At 35.2% G+C, this 22860-nt stretch overlaps 1 protein-coding gene across 8 annotated transcripts in view; it reads left to right on the forward strand.

Moving 5' to 3' along the window:
• The window catches only part of TBC1D5 (TBC1 domain family member 5), a 659247-nt gene that overhangs the window by 389969 nt on the left and 246418 nt on the right, over positions 1–22860 (forward strand). For all 8 annotated transcript variants that reach the window (XM_057491222.1, XM_057491228.1, XM_057491223.1 and 5 more), the window contains 4 exons: positions 6361–6463; positions 19167–19259; positions 20754–20800; positions 20958–21027. In XM_057491222.1, the coding sequence (XP_057347205.1) occupies positions 6361–6463; positions 19167–19259; positions 20754–20800; positions 20958–21027 (313 nt within the window). The remainder of the gene's footprint in view (positions 1–6360; positions 6464–19166; positions 19260–20753; positions 20801–20957; positions 21028–22860) is intronic.

The raw sequence follows: 22860 nt of genomic DNA on the forward strand, positions 1-22860 counted from the left end.
CCTGTTGAAGCTGGCTCTCAACAGAGACCTTCTTTGAAGCCGTGACAAGAACACCTCCACATGGCCCTCTCGGGTGGTTGCTTGATATCCTAGCAGCATGGTGTCTAGGTTACAAGGATGTGTCCAAATGGACAGCCACACAGAAGCTGGGTCCCACTGTCACCCTGCATTCAACTTGTGAAAAGCTAGTCACTCAGGCCAGCACTCATGCCAATGGAGGGGAGTAAGATCCCTCTGCTGCTTTTGGGGGAAGTGCCAAAGAATCTGTGAACATCTACTAAAACCATCATACTGCCCATGAAGAACTTGTTGGAAGTTGAACCTGAATCTGATGAAGTCTCTAGATCTAACTACCAGTTTATAGGAAATACAGGGTGAAGAAGAGTGTGTTACATAACAAAACGGAGGAACAATAAGTAAAATTGAGAATGTGGGAAGTTTCTACAGGGTAAAGAACCCAGCTCTTCAGCAAATACATTGCAAAAAAAAAAAATGAAAGAATGAAAGGACAATTCTACAGAGTAAGAGTCTCAAGAGCTATATTAACAAATTTCAATGTATACATATTTCTTGGATCTTGATTTGAAAAAACTGAAAAATTTTTAGAGAAATATGAACATTGACAAAATGTTTGATTTAATAATGAATTATCTGTATTGTTATAATGGTACTAATGTTTTTAAAGAGTCCTCATCTTTTACTGATACACACTGCAGTATTTATAGATATGATGAAAACTCAGATTTGCTTCAGAATGCAGCATTGAGGAGTGTATGTGTACATATATATATATATATATATATATATATATATATATATACACACACACATAAACATATATATATATATATATAAAACAAGTATGTATATACCCACATACATATATATATAAAACAAGAATTGGTGATGAATGAAGCTAGGTGGTGGATATATTAGGATTTAGTCTACTATTGTCTCTTCTTTATAAATGTTTGAATTTTCTATAATGAAAATTTTTTTAACTTATAATGAAAGCTATATTGCCTGTGGAATTTTGATTTATTTCAAGATGCAAAACAACTCAGACACCAAACTTTTTTTAAATCTTTTTTATACAGTTTTTTTTATTAAGGTATTATTGATATACACTCTTATGAAGGTTTCACATGAAACACAATGTGGTTGCTACATTCATCCATATTATCAAGTCCCCCCCCATACCTCATTGCAGTGACTGTCCATCAGTGTAGTTAGATGCCACAGAGTCACTACTTGTCTTCTCTGTGCTACACTGTCTTCCCATGATCCCCCCTCAATCCCCTTCTCCCTCCCTCCCCACCCGCCGTACCCCACCCTCTCCTTTGGTAACCACTAGTCCCTTCTTGGAGTCTGTGGGTCTGCTACTGTTTTGTTCCTTCAGTTTTGCTCCATTGTTATACTCTACAAATGAGGGAAATCATTTGGTACTTGTCTTTTTCTGCCTGGCTTATTTCACTAACATAATACCCTCTAGCTCCATCCATGTTGTTGCAAATGGTAGGATTTGTTTCTTTCTTATGGCTGAATAGTATTCCATTGTGTATATGTACCACATCTTCTTTAACCATTCATCTACTGTTGGGCACTTAGGTTGTTTCCAGAACTTGGCTATTGTTAATAGTGCTGCGATAAACATAGGAGTGCATATATGTTTTTGAATCTAAGAACTTGTATTCTTTGGGTAAATTCCTAGGAGTGGAATTCCCGGGTCATATGGTATTTCTATTTTGAGTTTTTTGAGGAACCTCCATACTGCTTTTCACAATGGTTGAACTAGTTTACATTCCCACCAGCAGTGTAGGAGGGTTCCCCTTTCTCCACATCCTTGCCAGCATTTGTTGTTCCTAGTCTTTTTGATGTTGGCCATCCTAACCAGCGTGAGGTAATATCTCATTGTGGTTTTAATTGCATTTCCCTGATAATTAGCAATGTAGAGCATCTTTTGATGTGCCTGTTGGCCATCTGAATTTCTTCTTTGGAGAATTGTCTGTTCATATCCTCTGCCCATTAATAGGGTTATCTGCTTTTTGGTTGTTGAGGCGTGTGAGTTCTTTATGTATTTTGTATGTTAACCCCTTGTCAGATATGTCATTTAAAAACATATTCTCCCATTCTATAGGATGCCTTTTTGTTCTGCAGATGGTGTCCTTTGCTATACAGAAGCTTTTTAGCTTGATGTAGTCCCATTTGTTCATTTTTGCTTTTGTTTCCCTTGCCCAAGGAGATTCATTCAGGAAAAAGTTGCTCATGTTTATATTCAGGAGATTTTTGCCTATGTTGTCTTCTAAGAGTTTTATGGTTTCATGACTTATATTCAGGTATTTGATCCATTTTGAGTTTACTTTTGTGTATGGGGTTAGACAATAATCCAGTTTCATTCTCTTACATGTAGTTGTCCAGTTTTGCCAACACCAGCTGTTGAACAGGCTGTCATTTCCCCATTGTATATCCATGGCTCCCTTATTGTATATTATTGACCATATATGCTTGGGTTTATATCAGGGCTCTCTAGTCTGTTTCACTGGTCTCTGGGTCTGTTCTTGGGCCAGTACCAAATTGTCTTGATTACTGCAGACACCAGACTTTTATATCACTTGGTATTTCTTTGCGGAATGTGAAATTTGTCTGAGTATAAGTTCCTTCAGACATCTTGAGACAGAAACTGCTGAACTTCAAATATTGGTCAATTAAGTTAAACTGAAACATCCCCCTTTATTTTTTGATCAAGTAAAAATCTTAGACTGTATTAGTCTGAACTTCATCACACAAGACTTTAATATGACTTTGTCATTGTTTTTACCTCTGTCAGAGTTTCACCCTCTCCTATTTACCATCTCCATTTTCATTTTCTGACCAAATGCAAGAATTGCTTCTCTTGGATTTTGGTTTTCTGATAATTACAAAATTTGTCTTCAATCCCTATTTAGTGAGGTATTTTCCCCCTTTCACTTTATTATCTATCACATATTTTGGCTTGAATTCTACAGTAGTGACTCTACGGTTTTAATTCTAAGATTTTCTTTTTCATCTTTGCTGGAGTTACTATTATTTCTCTTTTTTGCATGAAACTGTACAGTCACTACTGACTTTTCAGAATTTTAACAATTATTATTGAAACCAGCTTGGGTCAGTTGTCTGTGATTTTTTTTATTGCTTCAAAAGCAGATTTCCCTTTCTAGTAATATTTGGGTTAGACTGATGTTCAAATTACTTTAACTGTCCTGAATCAACAATAGGTGGCATGAGGTAAAAAAAAAAGCTTAGATTTGTAATGGGTGGCAAAGAAGCTCTTTTGAAACATAAAATATATCATCAAAAACTGATAACTGCTGTTCCTAGAAAAGCTACTCATTGTAACTTGCTCCCTCTTATTTCTCATTCCTATAGGTGGTATGTCTCTTTTGGTTCCAAGCCTGATAGGATAATAAAATATTTTTTATAGGAAACGTTATTATTCAGATATATCCATCAACCTTATGACCTAGGTTCTTTTGTGTAACTCTAACCTCATGTAATTTTACCTTAGTGCTTACCTCTCATTTAGGACTGATTAGTGAAGCAGTTAGAAAGTACTGCTGCCTTGCTAACTCCCCAGATACACTGAGGTAGGTATTTATCTTCCTACCTACTAAGTATCCTTGTCTGTTACCTTCTGAGATGTTCTAGTAAATCTCTACAGAATCTTTCAGCTTAAAACTTCTCTGTATGTCAGGTCCAACTTGTGAGATACCATAAACTTCTTTTTCAGAACTTTTCTGTATCTTTTTACGCTACATACTTGATGTTACAGATTGCTCATCAGAATTTAGAGAACAAGTCATACTTTTCTATAAAGTAAGGTCTCATGGAAGTTCATAACTTGGCACTTTAGCATTGGAGAGTGTATGGTAGATGGCGTTCTAATACTCAGTAGATATGCTATGTCTAATAGACATTTTCAGTTGATTGGGTATTTGCTAAAAGTGGGTAATTTAAATATCTACCTGTAATTTAATTCTTGAGGATCTATTATTTTTAATATTGCAAGTGGTTCGTATGCATTTACATAAAACTATGAATTGGTGTGCAATATAATTTACATTTTTAGAAGTTAGGTATTAAAGTCTTACTACCTAGTTCGTGGATATTGGTTGCAAAGTAAATGTTTCAGGTTTTAGAACTTTCTCCCATAATCCGTTCAGATCTCAGGGGCTACACAGAATGTGGCTGTGCAGTGTGCATAGAAAGTCCCAAGTAACAGTTAAGGAATGGGACACACAAAGTCATTAAGCCACGTCACAAGGCTTGAAGTCTACTTAAAGACAGGGTGAGGGTGATAATGAGCCTTATTGTGGTGGTTACCTCACAGTGTACACAAATACTGAACCATTATATTAATACACCTGAAGCTCGTACATGTCAGTTATACCTCTTCTTTAGGAGCTAAGGTCACTTGTGCTTAGTCAAATTCCCATGCCTCAGTAGGGACCGCCTGGAGGATCAGCACCTCAAGGTTTATGCAGAGGTGTGAGGTGGTCTTGCTCAGGTCCATGGGTCACTTATTACTGGTCTCCCGCAGAGAAACCTCTTTGCTGCTAGAGAGAAGATGGAATGTCTGTCTGGGGACCATTGCACTTCAGAGGGAATTTCAAGCCAAAGTATAATGAACAGATGAAGATAAAAAGCTTTAATTTATTGTAAAAATTAGGACCAGAAAAGAAATGCTTCACAAACCACTAGCACAATTCACCCAGGAACCCAGCCTGGCCTGGAGAGGAAGTTATAACTCTCACAGGCAGCCAGAGGGCATCAGAAGGACTCAAAACAGCTGAGGTCTCCAGAAATAGGGGGCCATAAACCATTGTAATATGACGTAAAACAACCATTACTGCTCTTTAGAAGACTCTTTAAGGAGTATTTTTCTGTTTTGATAATGCTCTGTGCCTCTACACTTCAGGTGCTCTTCCTCTTCAGCCCCTTCCTGGTTCTCCTATTCTGTGCCTCTAGTTCCAAAGCCACCTAATTCACATCTTCATCACCTAATGTACCAATACTGAAAGACTAATGATGGCCTCGTCTCCTGAACGTGTGCTACTTGCCAGGCACTGTTCTCGGTACTTTTACATGATCTCATCTTAATCACAAGATGAGTATTATTTTCCCTGTTTGGTAAGATGAGACAGTTAAGCAGTCATTTACTCAGCATTGCACAGTTAGCAATTATGCAACCTGAATTTGAACACAGGCTCTTCTCAACTTTGTGGCTTTTACATGTCACTTCCATTATGATGCTGAGTTATTCCTTCCTGTAATCTCTCCTTTTTCAGGCTTATTCCCACCTAGAGTTACTCAAATACTCGTTTCTTTGTTACTCTCTATCAAAAAATGTAGAGTCACCTGGTAGCTTTTTCTCAGTTGTTAAATTTGGCATTCAAAACTTTCCAGACCTGCCCCACTTTTTCTTCTGTCCTTTTGTCCTGCTCCCAGCTGCCAGTCCTCCCAGGAAGCACGTCCCTTTCTGATTTCTAATTCATGCATCTTCTGGACACTTGCAGTATGCATGGCCTGCTGGCCATCAGCCCTTCCTTTATCATTTGGCTGCCTTTCCAATTCATTTTCCATATCCCTCATCTCCTAAACAGTCTTGTTCAGACCTTCTTGTGATTGGACCCATTTGACTTTTCGCCTCTAGCTGACACTCCCTCTCCCCTTTATACTCACTGTGTACTTACTCTTTGGGCTGTTGCAGTTTTATATTCTTAAATTATAAACAACTATTTAAGTTTCCTTCAAGCAGATACTGTCCCCTTTGTTCTATTTCACACTACCTCAAAGCACCTGTAGAATTCTTGATCCAGAGAGCATTTAAGCAATACTGACTAATGTGTTCATTTGAAGTCAGTTTTATTCAGATAAAACTAATAGTGTTGTCATGCGTAGTAATTTAAAACCTGATATTTGCACCAAGAAAAAAAAAAAACAGAGTGATTTCTTGAAAAAGGTGGTACTTAAAGAAATCACATTCTAGTCCTAAAAATCAAGTGAGCTAAAACAAAGAAAGACCTCACCCCCAGATACATGGGCCATTTGGTTCATTTTGCTTAAAAACTGCTGTATTCACCATCTGATGATAAAGACATTTGAAAAACTTACATGTTGAAAGGTGTAATTTCCCTCTGTGATAACAATAATTTCCCTTTTCTTCTTGACATTATCAGTACCAACAGTAGTGTAAGTTGCATGGCAAGTGAGAGACTTGTGCTATAACCTAAAGCAGCCCTGGGCGCCTCTGAGAGATGGGAGTTTGAGGGTAATTTTTGGAATTGTGCTAGTCAGTTTCAATCCTGTTTTTTCTTTTTTCAGGTTTCCTGAAATGCAGTTTTTCCAACAAGAAAATGTGAGAAAAATTCTTACAGATGTTCTTTTCTGTTATGCTAGAGAAAACGAGCAGTTGCTTTATAAACAGGTAATGAAAATATCGTACAGGTGGCAACCATTGACTCAAAATTTTCTATACAGCTTGACAAATGATAGAGCAATAATGTAGCCTTTATTGTATCCAAAGTTGTATCATAATAGTAAAGCAATCAAAGAGCTGCTTGTCAGCTGCATGGTGAAAAAAGTAAGCTCATTGAAGCACATATGCTTCTTCCTTATTACAAGACAACCTACCAAATTGTCTTCTGTAAGGCATTCAATCTTTTCTTTCGACTTCTGGGAGTTTGTTTATAAACAGCATCTTTTAAGCCAATCTAGTAATAAAACTTTTCAGAGTTGTATATATAAATATTGTTTCTAAGTACAGCATTATAAATATATGACATGCCATGTAAAAAATAATCATGTCCTTTCACTCTTTAGAGCTTACCAGTAATAGAACTTCAAAAATTCCTAAAATTTTTGAAATGTATATGACATTTTTTGTGATCCTGAAATTTGATTCTTCCATTTAAAGCAAAGAAGATTGTTGGATTATATTTCTTTTTAATTGAAATGTAAATTATTTACCTGTCTAGGTTTCTGCTTAAGGTTATTGGGTTTCAGTAAAAACACACAAGGTTGGATGTTTTTATGTGCATCTCAAATGTATATTAATTGGGAATTCAAACTAAAAAATAAATTTTCTAACAATCAAAAGTTACAGCATATGTCCAACTGATACTAACTTCAGCATAATACAGCAGAAAATACTATGATATTTAATTTGAAATACACTTGATTCATTTAAATATAATTAACCAAATCATATTACAGTTGTACTAAATACTGTTTATGTTACTGTATATATGGAACACCCAAGGGAACTAATTTTATTTTAGTTTTAATATTAGTATAATATATCTTTATACCAATTACATGGTAATACTGTCCTTCTAGAGTGTGAAACGGAAAAAGCAAATCCCATTCATAATCGCAACCAAACCTTTAAAATGTCTAGAAATAAAGTTAGCAATACAGGTACAAAAACTATATGAAGAAAACTGTAAATGTCATTGGATGATATAAAGCAAGGGTTGAATAAATAGAAAGTGTTAGTATATTTTTAGATGCAAAGACAATAAATAAACTATTATTCTCCCAAAATTAATATATAAATGCATTATTCCAGTTATAATCTAAGTGAGAGATGTACTTTTAGGAAATAGACATTGTTATTGTAAATTTAGTGCCAAAAAACTTTACAGTAATTTTAATGGCTTAAAAGAGCTCAGTGGTGAACAGCACTGGACCTAGACTCAAATCCGTTTACTTTTTTCTTTTCTAATTTTTTTTAAGGTATCATTGATATAGTCTTACAAAGATTTCATGAGCTACACTGTGGTCACTACATTCACGCATATTATCAATTTCCCCCCTACGCTCCACCACAATCACTGTCCATCAGCATAGCAAGATGTTATAGAGTCACTACTTGTCTTCTCCGTGCTTTACTGTCTTCCCCCTGACCTGCCTACATTATGGGTGCTAATCATAATGCCCCTGAATCCCCTTCTCCTTCCCCAGACACCCTGCCCAAACCCTTCCCTTTAGTAATCTCTAATCCCTTCTTGGAGTCTGTGAGTCTGTTGTTACTTCAGTTTTGCTTCATTGTTATTCTCCACAAAAGGATGAAATCATTCATTACTTGTCTTTCCCCACCTGGCTTATTTCACTGAACATAATACCCTCTAACTCCATCCATGTTGTTGCAAATGGTAGGATTTGTTTTCTTCTCATGGCTGAATAATATTCCACTGTGTACATGTACTGCCTCTTCTTTAACCATTCATCTACTGATGGACAATTAGGTTGCTTCCATATCTTGGCTATTGTAAATAGTGCTGCACTAAACATAGGGGTGCATTTGTCTTTGAATCTGGGATTTTGCTTTCCTTGGGTAAATTACTAGGAGTGGAATTACCAGGTCAAATGGTATTTCTATTTTTAGGTTTTTGAGAAACCTCCATATTGCTTTCCACAATGGTTGAACTATTTACATTCCCACCAGCAGCGTAGGAGTGTTGTTCCTAGTCTTTCCAATGCTGGCCATCCTAACTGGTGTGAGGTGATATTGTAGTTTTAATTTGCATTTCCCTGATTATTAGTGATGTGGAGCATATTTTCATGTGCCTGTTGGCCATCTGAACTTCTTCTTTGGATAAGTGTCTGTTTATACCCTCTGCCCATTTTTTAATCTTGTTATTTGTTTTTTGGGTGTTGAGGCATGTGAGTTCTTTATATATTTTTAATGTTAACTCCTTGTTGGATATGTGATTTATGAATATGTTCTCCCATACTATAGGATGTCTTTTTGTTCTACTGATGGTATCCTTTGCTGTACAGAAGCTTTTTAGTTTGATGTAGTCCCATGTGTTCATTTTTGCTTTTGTTTCCCTTTCCTGAGGAGATGTGTTCAAGAAAAAGTAGTTAATGTTTATATTCAGGAGATTTTTGCCTATGTTTCCTTCTAAGAGTTTTATGGTTTCATGACATACATTCAGGTCTTTGATCCATTTTGACAATAATCCAGTTTCATTCTCTTACATGTAGCTGTCCAGTTTTACCAACACCGGTTGTTGAAGAGGCCATCATTTCCCCATTGTATGTCCATCGATCCTTTATTATATATTAATTGGCCATGTATATGCTGATTTATCTCTGTGCTGTCTATTCTGTTCCACTGATACATGTGTCTGTTCTTGTGCCAATACCAAATTGTATTATTGTGGCTTTGTAGTAGAACTTGAAGTTGAGAAGTGTAATCCCCCCAGCTTTATTCTTCTTTCTCAGGATTGCTTTGCTATTCAGGGTCTTTTGTGGTTCCATATGAATTTTAGAACCATTTGTTCTAGTTTGTTGGCACCAATAATGCTATTGGAATTTTGACAGGGATTGCATTGAATTTGTAGATGGCTTTAGGCAGGATGGCCATTTTGAGAATATTAATTCTTCCTGTCCATGAGCACAGGATGTATTTCCATTTATTCATGTCTTCTTTAATTTCTCTCATGAGGGTCTTATAGTTCTGAGTATAGGCCTTTTACCTCCTTGGTTAGGTTTATTCCTAGCCATTTTATTCTTTATGATGTAATTGTAAATGGAATTATACTGCATTTCTCTTTCTGCTAGTTCATCGTTAGAATATAGAAATGCAACAGATTTCTGTGTACTAATTTTGTATCCTACAAGTTTGCTGAATTCAGTTATTAATTCTAGTAGTTTTGGGGTGCATTCTTTAGGGTTTTTTATGTACAATATCATGTCATCTGCAAACAGAGACAGTTTAACTTATTCCTTACCAATCTGGATGCCTTTTATTTCTTTGCATTGACTGATTGCCATGGCTAGGACCTCCAGTACTATTTTGAATAAAAGTGGGAAGAGTGGGCATCCTTGTCTTGTTCCAGATCTTAAAGGAAAAGCTTTTACCTTCTTGCTGTTAAGTATGATTTTGGCTGTGAGTTTGTCATATATGTCCTTTATTATGTTGAGGTACTTGCCCTCTATACCCATTTTGTTGAGAGTTTTTATCATGAATGGATGTTGAATTTTGTCAAATGCTTTTTCAGCATCTATGGAGATGATCATGTGGTTTTTCTCCTTTTTGTTGATGTGGTATATGATGTTGATTGATTTTTGAATATTGTATCATCCTTATATCACTGGAATAAACCCTACTTGACCAAGATGGATGATCTTTTTGATGTATTTTTCAATTTGGTTTGCTAATATTTTTTTGAATATTTTTGCATCTATGTCCATCAGGGATATTGGTCTGCAATTTTCTTTTTTTGTGGTGCCTTTACCTGGTTTTGGTATTAGAGTGATGCTAGCCTCATAGAATGAGTTTGTAAGTATTCCCTCCTCTTCTACTTTCTGGAAAACTTTACAGAGGATAGGTATTAGGTCTTCACTAAATGTTTGATAAATTTCAGTGTTGAAGCCATCTGGTTCAGGCATTTTTGTTCTTAGATAGTTTTTTGATTACCAGTTCAATTTCATTGCTGGTAATTGGTCTGTTCAGATTTTCTGTTTCTTCCTGGGTCAGTCTTAGAAGGTTGCATTTTTCTAAAAAGTTGTCCATTTCTTCTAGGTTATCCAGTTTGTTAGCATATAATTTTTCATAGTATTCTCTAATAATTCTTTGTATTTCTGTGGTGTCCATAGTGATTTTTCCTTTCTCATTTCTGATTCTGTTTATGTGTGTAGACTCTCTTTTTTTCTTGACAAGTCTGGCTAGGGGTTTATCTATTTTGTTTATTTTCTCAAAGAACCAGCTCCTGCTTTCATTGATTCTTTCTATTGTTTTATTCTCCTCAATTTTATTTATTTATGCTCTAATCTTTATTATGTCCCTCCTTCTAATGACTTTGGGCCTCATTTGTTCTTCTTTTTCTTGTTTCATTGTTTGTAAGTTTAGACTGTTCACATAGGATTGTTCTTTCCCGAGGTAAGCCTATGTTGCAATATACTTCCCTCTTAGCATGGCCTTTGCTGTGACCCACAGATTTTGTGGTGTTGAGTTATTGTTTTCATTTGTCTCCGTATATTGCTTGATCTCTGTTTTTATTTGTTCATTGATCCATTTTTGATTCATTTGTTATCTAGGAACATGTTGTTAAACCCTCATGTGTTTGTGGGATTTTTCATTTTCTTGGCATAATTTATTTCTTGTTTCATACATCTGTGGTCTGAGAAGCTGGTTGGTACAGTTTCAGTACTTCTGAATTTACCAAGGCTCATTTTGTAACCTAGTATATAATCTGTTCTTGAAAATGTTCCATGTGCACTTGAGAAGAATGTGTATCCTGCTGCTTTTAGGTGGAGTGTTCTGCACATATGTCTGTTAGGTCCATGAGTTCTAATGTGTTGTTCAGTGCCTCTGTCTCCTGACTTATTTTCTGTCTGGTTGATCTGTCCTTTGGAGTGAGTGGTGTGTTGCATTCACTTTCCCCCTTTAATTCTGTTAGTATTTGTTGTACATATTTGGGTGCTCCTATGTTGGGTGCATAGATATTTGTAATTGTTATATCCTCTTGTTCGACTGACCTCTTTATCATTATGTAATATCCTTCTTTGTCTCTTTGTTTTGAAGTCTATTTTGTCTGATGCAGTACTGCAGCTCTGCTTTTCCCTGCATATTATTTGCTGAAATATCTCTTTCCATCCCTTCACTTTTAGTCTGTGTATGTCTTTGGGTTTGAAGTGAGTCTCTTGTATGCAGCTTATAGATGGGTCTTGCTTTTTTATCCATTCTGTAACTCTGTGTCTTTTGATTAGTGCATTCCAATCATTTACATTAGGGTGATTATCAATAGATATGTACTTATTGCCATTGCAGGCTTTAGATTTGTGGTTTCCAAAGGTTCAAGGGTAACTTCTTTACTATCTAACAGTCTAACTTAACTCACTTTGTACACTATTTCAAACACAATCTGAAGATTCTTTTTTGATTCCTCCTCCTTTTTTTTCCTCCTCCATTCTATATATATTAGGTATCATATTATGAACTCTTTGTCTGTCCCTTGACTGACTGTGGGTGTAGTTGACTTAATTTTTCATTTGCTTCATAATTAAGGGGTCTACTTCCTTTACCGTGGTTTTATTTTCTCTGGTGACAGCTATTCAGCCTTAGGACCACTTCCATCTATAGCAGTCCCTCCCAAATACACTGTAGAGGTGGTTTGTGGGAGGTAAATTCTCTCATCTTTTGCTTATCTAGAAATTGATAAATCCCTCCTTCAAATTTACATGATAATCTTTCTGGATAGAATATTCTTGGCTTGAGGCCCTTCTCTTTCATTGCATGAAGTATATCATGCCACTCCCTTCTGGCCTGTAAGGTTTCTGCTGAGAAGTCTGATGATAGCCTGATGGGTTTTCCTTTGTATGTGATCTTTTTTGTCTTTCCGGCTGCTTTTAATACTCTGTCCTTGTCCTTTATCTTTGACATTTTAATTATTATATGTCTTGGTGTTGTCGTCCTTTGGTCCCTTCGTTGGGCAATCTGTGCTCCTCTATGGCCTAAGAAACTATCTCCTTTCCCAGATTGGGGAAATTTTCAGCATTTACTTCCTCCAAGATACTTTCCCTTTTTCTCTCTCTTCTTCTGGTACCCCTATGATGTGACTATTGTTCCATTTGGATTAGTCACACAATTCTCTTAATGTTCTTTCATTCCTAAAGATCCTTTTTTCTCTCTGTGCCTCATCGTCTTTGTATTCCTGTTCTCTAATTTCTGTTTCTTTTACCATCTCCTCTGCCTCATCAAATCTGTGTTTAAATCCCTCCATTTTATGTTTATTTCAGATACTGTATTTTTCAAAGTTTCTGTCTCTTGAAGTCCTCTCTGAGGTCTTGAATATTCTTCTGTAGCTCCATGAGCTTGTTTATGATTTTTATTCTGAAGTCTTTCAGAAGTTTGGTGATTTCAGTTTCATTCAGCCCTCTTTCTAGTGTTTGTGGGATTTGGGGTTGTGCCAGTTTCTTTTGCTGTTGCATATTTATATTGATTACTCTGAAATAAGAATTTTGTGTGGGTGGCACGCTCTAGTACCCAGAAGCTCTACTCTCTGGAGCTGTCCAGCACCTGGAGTGAAGGCGGGGATCACAGGCTAGTGGCAGCAGTGCCTGTCAGGAGGAAAAAACTCTTTCCTCCTCTCCAGCTGCAGTGCCTGCCTCCACTCTCAGGGCCATTGTCCTGAGCACTCAGGGAGTGGCCTCTGCAGTATGTCCCTGTCGCTACCATAGGCAGGGCCTCCCTCTGGCTGTCCTGGCACAATAACTGGGGCAGCAGGTTTGTGAACTGGTGCTGTCCTTGTGGAAGGAGCTTCAGGCTGCATATTTTGGGCAGGGGTGTGGGTGGGCCTCAGTACCCATCACCAGATGTGCATGGAGCACCTGAAGCTCCTGAAAGTACCCAACCTTCTGGACTGAGTGTGCTGGGATTATTTTTTCCACCTGTCCTTTCTCCTGAGCAACATGCTCTATGTAATCCTTGCCCCTTTAGCAGCCTTCTTGCTGTTGGTAAGTCTTTCAAATTGCCCACCTTTCCTTTGTACCGGAGTGGCTGGTTGTGGGTACCTGTTCTCCACAAGCTGCTGGAATCTCAGTCTCTCCCAGTATTCTGCCTGTCTTTGCTTTCCAACCCCACTAATCTTCAGAGCACTATGTGATGTGGGTTCGTGCTCCTGGAGCAGATCTCCAGGGCTGTGTGTTCAGCAGTTCTAGGCCTCTGCCCCCTCCCTGCTCTGTTTCTCTTCCTCCTACAGATGAGCCCGGGTTGGGGGAGGGCTTGGGACCCCCCCAGCTTGCAGCTTTGCTACTTTACTCTTTTCCCTGAGGTCTTCTCTTTTCTCCCAATATAGGCAGTCTGTCGCAGTCTTCTCTCTGGTTTCTCTTTCAGGATACATTGTATTTGCTGTATTTTTGTATTGTTTGTGGTTTTGGGAGGAGGTTTCTGTCTCACCTCTCATGCCGCCATCTGTAAGCCCCTTCCCTCACATCCCTTTATTTGACTCTCAGCTCCACCATTTATGTGCTACATAATCTTGGGCAATTTACTTACTTAACTTTTCTAATCTTAGTTTGTTAGCTGTAAGATGAGGGCAACAAAAGTACTGACTTTGTAGAGTTAAAAATGTAGTGCTCTCTAAGTGTTCATTTTGATAACTGTGGTGGTTATTATAATTTAGTCATTATAAAATATGTTGGAGTTGTCATATAATTTAAAGAAAGAGGAGAATGGCACAGGGAGATATGGAAACCCCTATAAATGTTCTTTGATCCAACCAATGTAATAGTAGTATGGGAATCTACAAATTGAGCAATGGAACAGGTCCAATCTGTATATGAGATCTTATACAATAAGACATTTCATTCAATGGAAAAAGGATATTAATTTGCCATGTTTGGTTTCCCATCTAAAAAAGAGATTAAATTATACTTTCATTGGAAATAAATTTTAGGAATGAAGGTATAAATATAAAAACTAAGATTGTATAAAAATGCTGGAGAAAAAATTAGGAAAATTTTTTATAATCTCTGTGTTGGAAATGCCTTCTCAAGCAAGGTAGGCTATCCAGAAATGAGATACAAATTCCAAAGACCAAAACAAAACAAAACAAAAAAATCTCTATCACTGTAGGATTTTTTTAGAGGCAAATAACAGAAAATTCCATTCAGAATGATTTGAACTCTAAGGATGTCATCAGCATACTTTGCTAGATGCCTGGGGGCTTTGCCGCATTCCCCAGTCCAGTAGCTGAGATTCCTCAGTGCCCCAGGTGTCTTTCTGTTCTTGTGCTCTCCTCTTCTTGTCTTGGCTTCTGTCAGTGAGCCTGTCTCTTCATTGTCCCCTCCCCTCTTTCAACTACTTGAAAATACCTCACAGTAAAAGATTTGATGATAGAAAATCATGTAAGAGTAAAATTATTCCAATTTATACATTTGCTTCAAAAAACCAGATTAAGGAAGTCTTACAGTAACGGAAACAAGTTCCACAGACAAGGAACAAAAACGTACTACTTGTACACGCCATCATTTGTGATATATGAGGCCCACTGCATTTGTAAGGAAGACTAAAAAGGAATATGGAATATCAGATTCTTGATAATTTAAACAGTCTATTAATTACTGAATAAGAAAGTATTACTAACTTACTTCTGGGTATCACTTAATAAGACTTAAGTACTCCCAGTACATGTTTGAAATCCTATAGATTCTTTACATAGAAATAACACCTTGCTGTAGAAGGACTGAATATTTAGCAAGATCAAATTTAAGAAAAAAACCTTGAGTTTCATCACAAGCTGTTAAAGCTATTATTTTGTACTAGGTGACACCCCGTTTAACATCGACCATATTGTTAATAGTTATGGGATTTTATTGAATTAATGAGACTGTTATCATGTAGTAGAATGTCTTGCTGAGTTAATTGAAACTGCAGAGATTATATAAATGGTATTAATGAACTTTGACTGCCTGATGCCTCAGCTTTAATAAAGACTGCTTGGTGGGCTAAATGAACACAGGCAGATAAAAGAACAGGTTCAATTTTGTGAGCCTACAGGCTGTTGATGAAGAAAACTTTGTTACCTTTATTTTCAACTGGCATGTGTTTGTAGTGCAGTGACTTCTAATAGTCAGCAGGGATGAAAGCTTGAAGTAAGCAGAAATCCTGATAGTGTTCGTGGAAGTAAATACATGTTTTGGGAACCCAAAAGTGCACTGACAATACATTATTTATTATTATTCATTGCCAGATCTATAGCATATAGAGTTTATGATCATTAGTTCTCTTTTTCTTTAAAGATGTCTGTACTCTTGCTACTTGTAATTATTAATCAGGTTTTACTAGTCTAGGATTGAGAATAAAACCAACAATCTCTTCTAAGTCTATATGAGAAATATCCCTAGATTAGTTGGTAGTCAACACTGAATTTATAAAAGTTTGTCTGAATGGTATTCACAGGACTCTTAATTTCCATTACACAAAGAGCACCCCTATTTATTGATGTTAAATATTAAAATATAACTTAGTGTTATTCTTTTCTGTTTTTCATATTATAGTTCAACTTTTACCAATGTGTTGCTATATTGAGTGGTAGGTATTTTATTCTTTCAGTCCCCGTGTTAGTGAGCACCTTCTATATGCTGAGCCTATAGAAGAAGCTGGATTTTTGTGTATGTGTGTGTGTGTATATGCACACATCACCTATTACAGTTTGTAATCAAATAGTCACTTCTGTCTCATTATTATGTGTCTTGCTGTCTAGACTGCAAGCCCCATAGTGTTTAGGAACTTGCCCACTTCATTCACTTTGTATTTCCAGCATATCAAAAGTAGTTAATAAATAATTTTTGTTGTAAATGAAAATGAGTGTTGCATGAGCAAATGGGGAATCTGGGAAAGTAGTAAAACAAACTAGAGGGAAGAGAACAATTAAATAAGTAGGGAAGGTATATTTATGCAAGAACACTTTCTTGTTGAACCAGCCATAATTATTTAGAAAATATATTGAGGGATAAAGATCCATTCAGATCACTGCTGCCACCACCACCAACAAAACCTAGTAATAAGCCTAACAACTATGCAGTTCTAAAAATTTTTTAAAGAATTTTTTGGAAATCTGGTGTAATTAAAAATATTTATTTTCAAGTTAATTTTAATGCCATGCCAATAATAATAGTAGTACTTTGTTTAGCATTTTATGTAACTAAATGATACTGAAGTTAACCTGGATTAAAAAAGATTAAGTTGAAATAGCCAAGATAATTTTAAGAGAAAGAATACACACTATGGAAGAGTAGAGTATTTTACAATTCAGGTCATTTCTGTAGTAAAGTTTTCACTAGAATTATACAAACAAATGGAATGCCATTAAAACCCCCCCAAAAAATGAAGGCTAAATACTCAATTTATGGTAAAGATGACATTTCAGATCTCTTGGGAAAAGGTAGGATATTCAATAAATTGTGACTATTCAATAATTTAATTCTTCTGAATATAAAAAATATGTATTTATTCTATATGGCAAAATTAACACATGAGTAAAGAATTAACTGTGAAAAAGGAAACTATATACTTAACTAATCTTGAAATGAGGAAGGTCTTTTTAGGCAGGAAATCAAAACAAGAAACAATGAAGGATGATTTATTGATCTATTTTAAAGTATATGGCTTCACTGTGACATAAGACATCAGTAAAGTTAAAAAGACAAATAATAAACATGGGAATGTATTTGTAACAAAAAGAACTAAATGTTAATATCCTGAACTGGTGAAGAACTATTATCAATCATCAGGAAAAAAGGAAACCTTTATTGGGAGAAAATGGGCAATTAATTAAATAAAAATGGTGAATAAAATTTTTGCATTCAATCTCAGTAGCATTTAAGTCAGTTCAAACAACCGTTTGACTATGAAATTTAACAGGTTTTTTTTAAAAAAAAAACACTACAAGTATAGGTGAGGATGTCCAAGAAGGCGTTTTTATGCTCTCAAGTAAAATAATTCTTTCTGAAGGGCACTTTATTGTTTATGTTAGAGACTTTAACAAGTATCTTACTCATTTACCCAGAAATTCTACTTCTAAGGACTTTATCCTAAGGAAACCATCAGAAATAGGCAAAAAGGTCACCACAAAGTTACCTATTACAGGCTTAAATGTCTTTCTTTTGTCCTTTGGTCCTTCCTTCTTCCTCCTTTTTGTTTTGCTTTTCTGTAATTTTACTACAATAAGTAGCTGTTTCATGGATGATTAAAATTATGGCACTTGGGTTTTTGAATAACTTGACTTTATTCCAGGAGAATGAAACCCTCGTGATGATTTTACAGCATACTTGGCAACACTTAATTCCATTCATTCTGGGTCTCGACCATGTTCTAAAGCATAGTCTTTTCAAGGTTTCTTTAGTAAAGATTGAAGTAATGTGTAGTAATTCGTCCTAAATCACAAGTAATTTTTCAATGGATCATAAATTTTTTTGTAAAAATGTCATTAAGTTCTTCCAGTTCAAGGCTAATGGTAACTTAAAAATGACCTCTGATCGAGCTTACTTTCATGTTATTCTGTGGTAACAACCAGCCTTCTGAGAAGGATGCAGCACTTCCAAACTATACAAAGGGCTGTGCAACATCCCCCTGCCAAGGAAGTCTGTTCTGGTTCCACCAGCAAAATTTTCTCTCTGACCCCAAATTTTTATTTACTGTGAACGTGCTGTTCTTATTTTTTTTATAAAAGGTCATCTGTAGTTATTAAGCAAAAGGAAGAGGGTAATTTACTCACTTTAAGAGGCAGAAATGAGTGTAATCTATTTTTAACTTCCTAAAATATGTTTTTGATATTTAATGAGCAAAAAAAATCTCAATTAACAAGGCAAGGCCCTAATGTGGAATACCTTATTTCTCACAATAATGGTTAAATAATGTATGTTTATGATATTGTTTTGAAGACAACTTAGCAACTAATGCACCTTTTTGTTTCTATGTCTGTTCATGTAATCCACAGCTGAGCACCAATATAAGGAAAAAGAATATTGTATTGGTGAAATCACTAAATAAATTGAAAACTAACCTTATAAATTATGTAGACAGGAAAAAAAAATTTATAATGGTCTTCTGTTTAAACATGTTGAAAGTCATACTTTAAAAACTTTGTTTTCTGGCATACCTGTTAAAGGTTGTTTCTTTTATTATCCCACATTTCTAGCTCGCTGACTTCAGCTCTTCCTAAATGTACCGACATCCTAATTTTGAGCCATTATATAATGAAAACATTGGATGTAATTTCCTTAGGTCTACAGTTCTCAGTTGCCCTTCTTACTGCAGATCTTTACACTGTAGCTCATGATTATAATTTGCATAAATGAAATTCATATTTATGAATACAGATCGTAAAGCAACTGACAGGTGCAAGGTTGTCTACCATGCCAATTTATTGTTCGTTGTGTCATTTAAAAGAGAACTGCTCTCCATGTTTTAAAGAATATGTGCTGTCACTGAATTGGAGTCTAATTCTAAAAGTAAATAAAATCTTTTGTAGCTTTTCATTTTATGCTCATCTATATACTAAGGAGATGTTGGTGACAGGGATCTGTTGAGGGAGCCTTTAACTGAACTTATTCTGTCCACTGATGGATGGGTCTCTCAACATCCATTCTTTATTTCTTTTGCTCTTATATTTCAGGGCATGCACGAGCTGTTAGCACCTATAGTCTTTATCGTCCACTGTGACCACCAAGCTTTTCTTCATGCCAGTGAGTCTGCACAACCAAGGCAAGTTTTTATATGAGTCCATCTGTTTTTTCAGCTTTGCTGTAATCTTTTTTATCTCAAAATCTTTTAAATTGAAGGTACTTTTATAAATTGTAAACATTTGGTTATGTTTGCTGGGGCTGATGGTTGATTCCACTTAAAAATTGTAATCCCATTTCAGCTATGGGGCAAATTTAGAATCATAAAGTTCTTTGCAACTCTTAGAGCTGAACCACAGGAAGACATATTACTAATGGGTCAAGTAGAGGAAATTTTTATTACAGTAGCAAGTGCTAATGATTGACAGTATTCATATATATGATCCTCTAATGACCTCTTCTTTCACACAAGCTGCATGAGAACCTTATCTATGGTCTCTTAATAGATTTGATTCCTTTCACATCGTAAAATTACAGAGAACCAAAGTGTATAAACAAAAATGACTTCCCTTGTTTTTGAGAAGCATTAGTTGATTCTTTCTAACAAATAACCTTAGTTGTTCTATCTAACTTGGACTAATTATTAGAATTTATTTGCTAACTTAAGATAGCTTAATTGATGCCCCAGAGAGGCAGTTAGGAAGCATCTTGGGAATGGAGAGCTGTGAAATTATAAAACTTTGTCAGGAGTATTCCGAGTCTATCCCATCTATATTCAGAAAATAAAGAACCTGTGCATTTCATGTGTCTGCATGATTTTTATTAATCAAATATAGCCATCCATTTTGCTGAACATACATTAGGGCCTTTGTTAAATTAACTTTTATTTACTATATTATAGTATTTTCTAGTTCTTATGAGTTTTTCTGATTATTACCAATTTTATTAGATCTGACGATAGTGATCATATCTTAATTGCCTTTGCTTCATTTATTCTAAAGTATGATAAGGATGAAGTTAGTGTCGGGATCCTGTTTTCATGCCAGTTTTACCTTTTTCAAAATATATGCCGAATATACTTCCCAGGAAAGTATAGATGATTTAAAATAGCTTTTAAATGAGTTGGATTTGTTTCTTTAACTATTTTAGACCATAAGAAAGTAAAAGCAACACTAAAATAGATTTGGAAGAGATGCTGTCCCTGATTAATTGATGTTAAAATATAATAACAATAGAAGCTATTGAAAGAAAATAAATTACTGTGTTGACTATTTCATATATTTGACCAGTTCCTATACATATTTTTTGTTTTGTCTTGAACAAGAGATAGATTATAGAGTAATCAATTTATTTTACATCAGGCACATTCAAGGAATATCTTGGAACATTCTGTATTTGTTATTTGGAATAATTAGTTATTTCATTGTGGTATACACAGGGCAGCTAACTTGTTTTTGATCATTATAGAAAGAAAGGATTTCATTTATTAATAGAGTTGCTCTTTTTATTTAAAAAGGCTAATATTTTTTCACTTGCACATCATATGAAAGTTGACTGATGAATAGAGAATAAGGCAGACTATATCTCCTTCAATTAAGAAATTACACATTTTGATGGCTTGTATTTCTTTTTTAAGTGAGGAAATGAAAACTCTTTTGAACCCTGAGTATCTGGAACATGATGCCTAGTAAGTACAAAAACTTCCTTTTATTTTTATTTTTTATGCCATCTTTAATGGTTTAACTATTTAATGTTAAACTAAGGTTTACATATTATTTAATATTTAATATGTAAACATAGTTTACATATTAAACTATTTTTCATATTGTTTTTCTGATTTTTAGTGCGATGTTCTCCCAGCTTATGGAAACTGCTGAACCTTGGTTTTCTACTTTTGAGCATGATGGTCAAAAGGTAAAGCTTATGGTATACATCTTTTCAATATATTTGAGGTAACAAGTGATTTCAGTAAATAACAACATATAATCAGAGAATAAATGCCATTATTATTATTAATTTAAAAATAAAAAGACCTGAGAAAATCATTGAACTGAGGACCTAAACCATCTCTCTGATAATAATGGCAGATCTACAGAGGCACTATAAGTTCTTACTTAAAAGATTATTATAAATTTTGAATGATAAGTGCATTTATCTCCTTGATCTGTTCCAATCCTTGTGAATTGATAGACACATCGCTACTGATGTGCAGAAATAAACTCCATATCAAATTGGTGGTTTTACTTGTATTAGTGCATCACTATTGGATTTCCACATTTAATATCAACACCATTTATGTTTACTCTCTTATCCTTATTTTTTAACTATAATCTTTATTGTGATATAATTAGCATACCATAACATTCACCTTTTTAAAGTGTACAGTTTTTTGGTTTTTAGTATATTCTCAAGATTGGACAAATATCCCTGCTACCCTGCATTTTCATCACAGCAAAGAAAATCCCCTTGGGGCAGCCACTCCCATGCCTCCCTCCCTAGAGCCTCTGGCATCACTAACTTACTTTGTATTCCTATGGACTTGCCTGTTTTGGACATGTCACACATTATGCAATAGCATTATACAATATGTGGCCTTTTGTGACTGACTCTTTTCACTTAACTTAATGTTTTCAATGTTCATTCATGTTGTAGCATGCATCAGTACTTCATTCCTTTTTGTGGCTGAGTAGTATTTCACTGTGTGGCTCTAACACATTTGTTTATCCACATATCAGTTGATGGACATTTGGGTTCTTTTCAATTTTTGGCCATTAAGAGTAAGTTGTTTTGAACATTTGTGTGTAAACTTTTCTGTGAATATATGTTTTCAATTTTCTTGGCATGTCTCTAGAAGTAGAATTGCTGAGTCAACTCTCATTTTAGTCAAACATATATGCTAACTTAGAGATCATTATGTTCTTTTCATTGTTACTATATAATACTGAAAAAAATACAAATTATTCTGGCAAGGGATGTTGTAAAGATAATGTTCTATACAATTTTCTATATGATTAATTTATTTTGTATTGGTATAGTTGATTACATTCTGATTAGAAACCATGTATTACTCAGTCACTTCATTCCATCTCTTAAAAAATGAAATGGGTTACTAATGCTTTTTATGCCTTTGGTCTAGATCAGGACAAACTACTGCTGGCAGGCCATTTTGGCCTGCCATCTGTTTTTGTACAGCTTGTGAGTTAAAAATGACTTTCACACTATTAAACGGTTGAAAAAGTATCAAAAGAAGAATATTTTGTAACATATGAAAATTATGTTATTCAAATTTCCATGTCCATAAAAAAAGCTTTATTGAAATACAGATGTGCCTATTTGTTTTCTTACTATGTATGGCTGCTTGCTCATTACGGTGGCTCAATACAGTGTTAAATAATTGCAACACAGATTGTACGGCCTGTAAAGCCTAAAATATTTACTGTCTGGCTGTTTACAGAGAAAATTTGCTGACCCCTAGCCTAGGTGATAAAGTCTTCCTTCAGCAATATATCAACATGTTACGTTCCATACGGGTCATTTGAAACTTGTTATAAGCATGTGATCACTTACTGTGTTGTGGAACAATAACTTTACATTCTTAACAGGTGATTTGATGAAGTTGTGAACTTATGTGAACCTCAAAATTTTAAGCAGTGAATCTTTAAATAAATTTAAATTTAAATACAGGCATCATGATCATTTCATGCAGTCATCATTTTGTATCTTGGAACTGATTCACCATATCTGTGA

Source organism: Manis pentadactyla, chromosome 14 (assembly GCF_030020395.1).
Source record: "Manis pentadactyla isolate mManPen7 chromosome 14, mManPen7.hap1, whole genome shotgun sequence".
In the NCBI taxonomy this organism is placed as follows: domain Eukaryota; kingdom Metazoa; phylum Chordata; class Mammalia; order Pholidota; family Manidae; genus Manis; species Manis pentadactyla.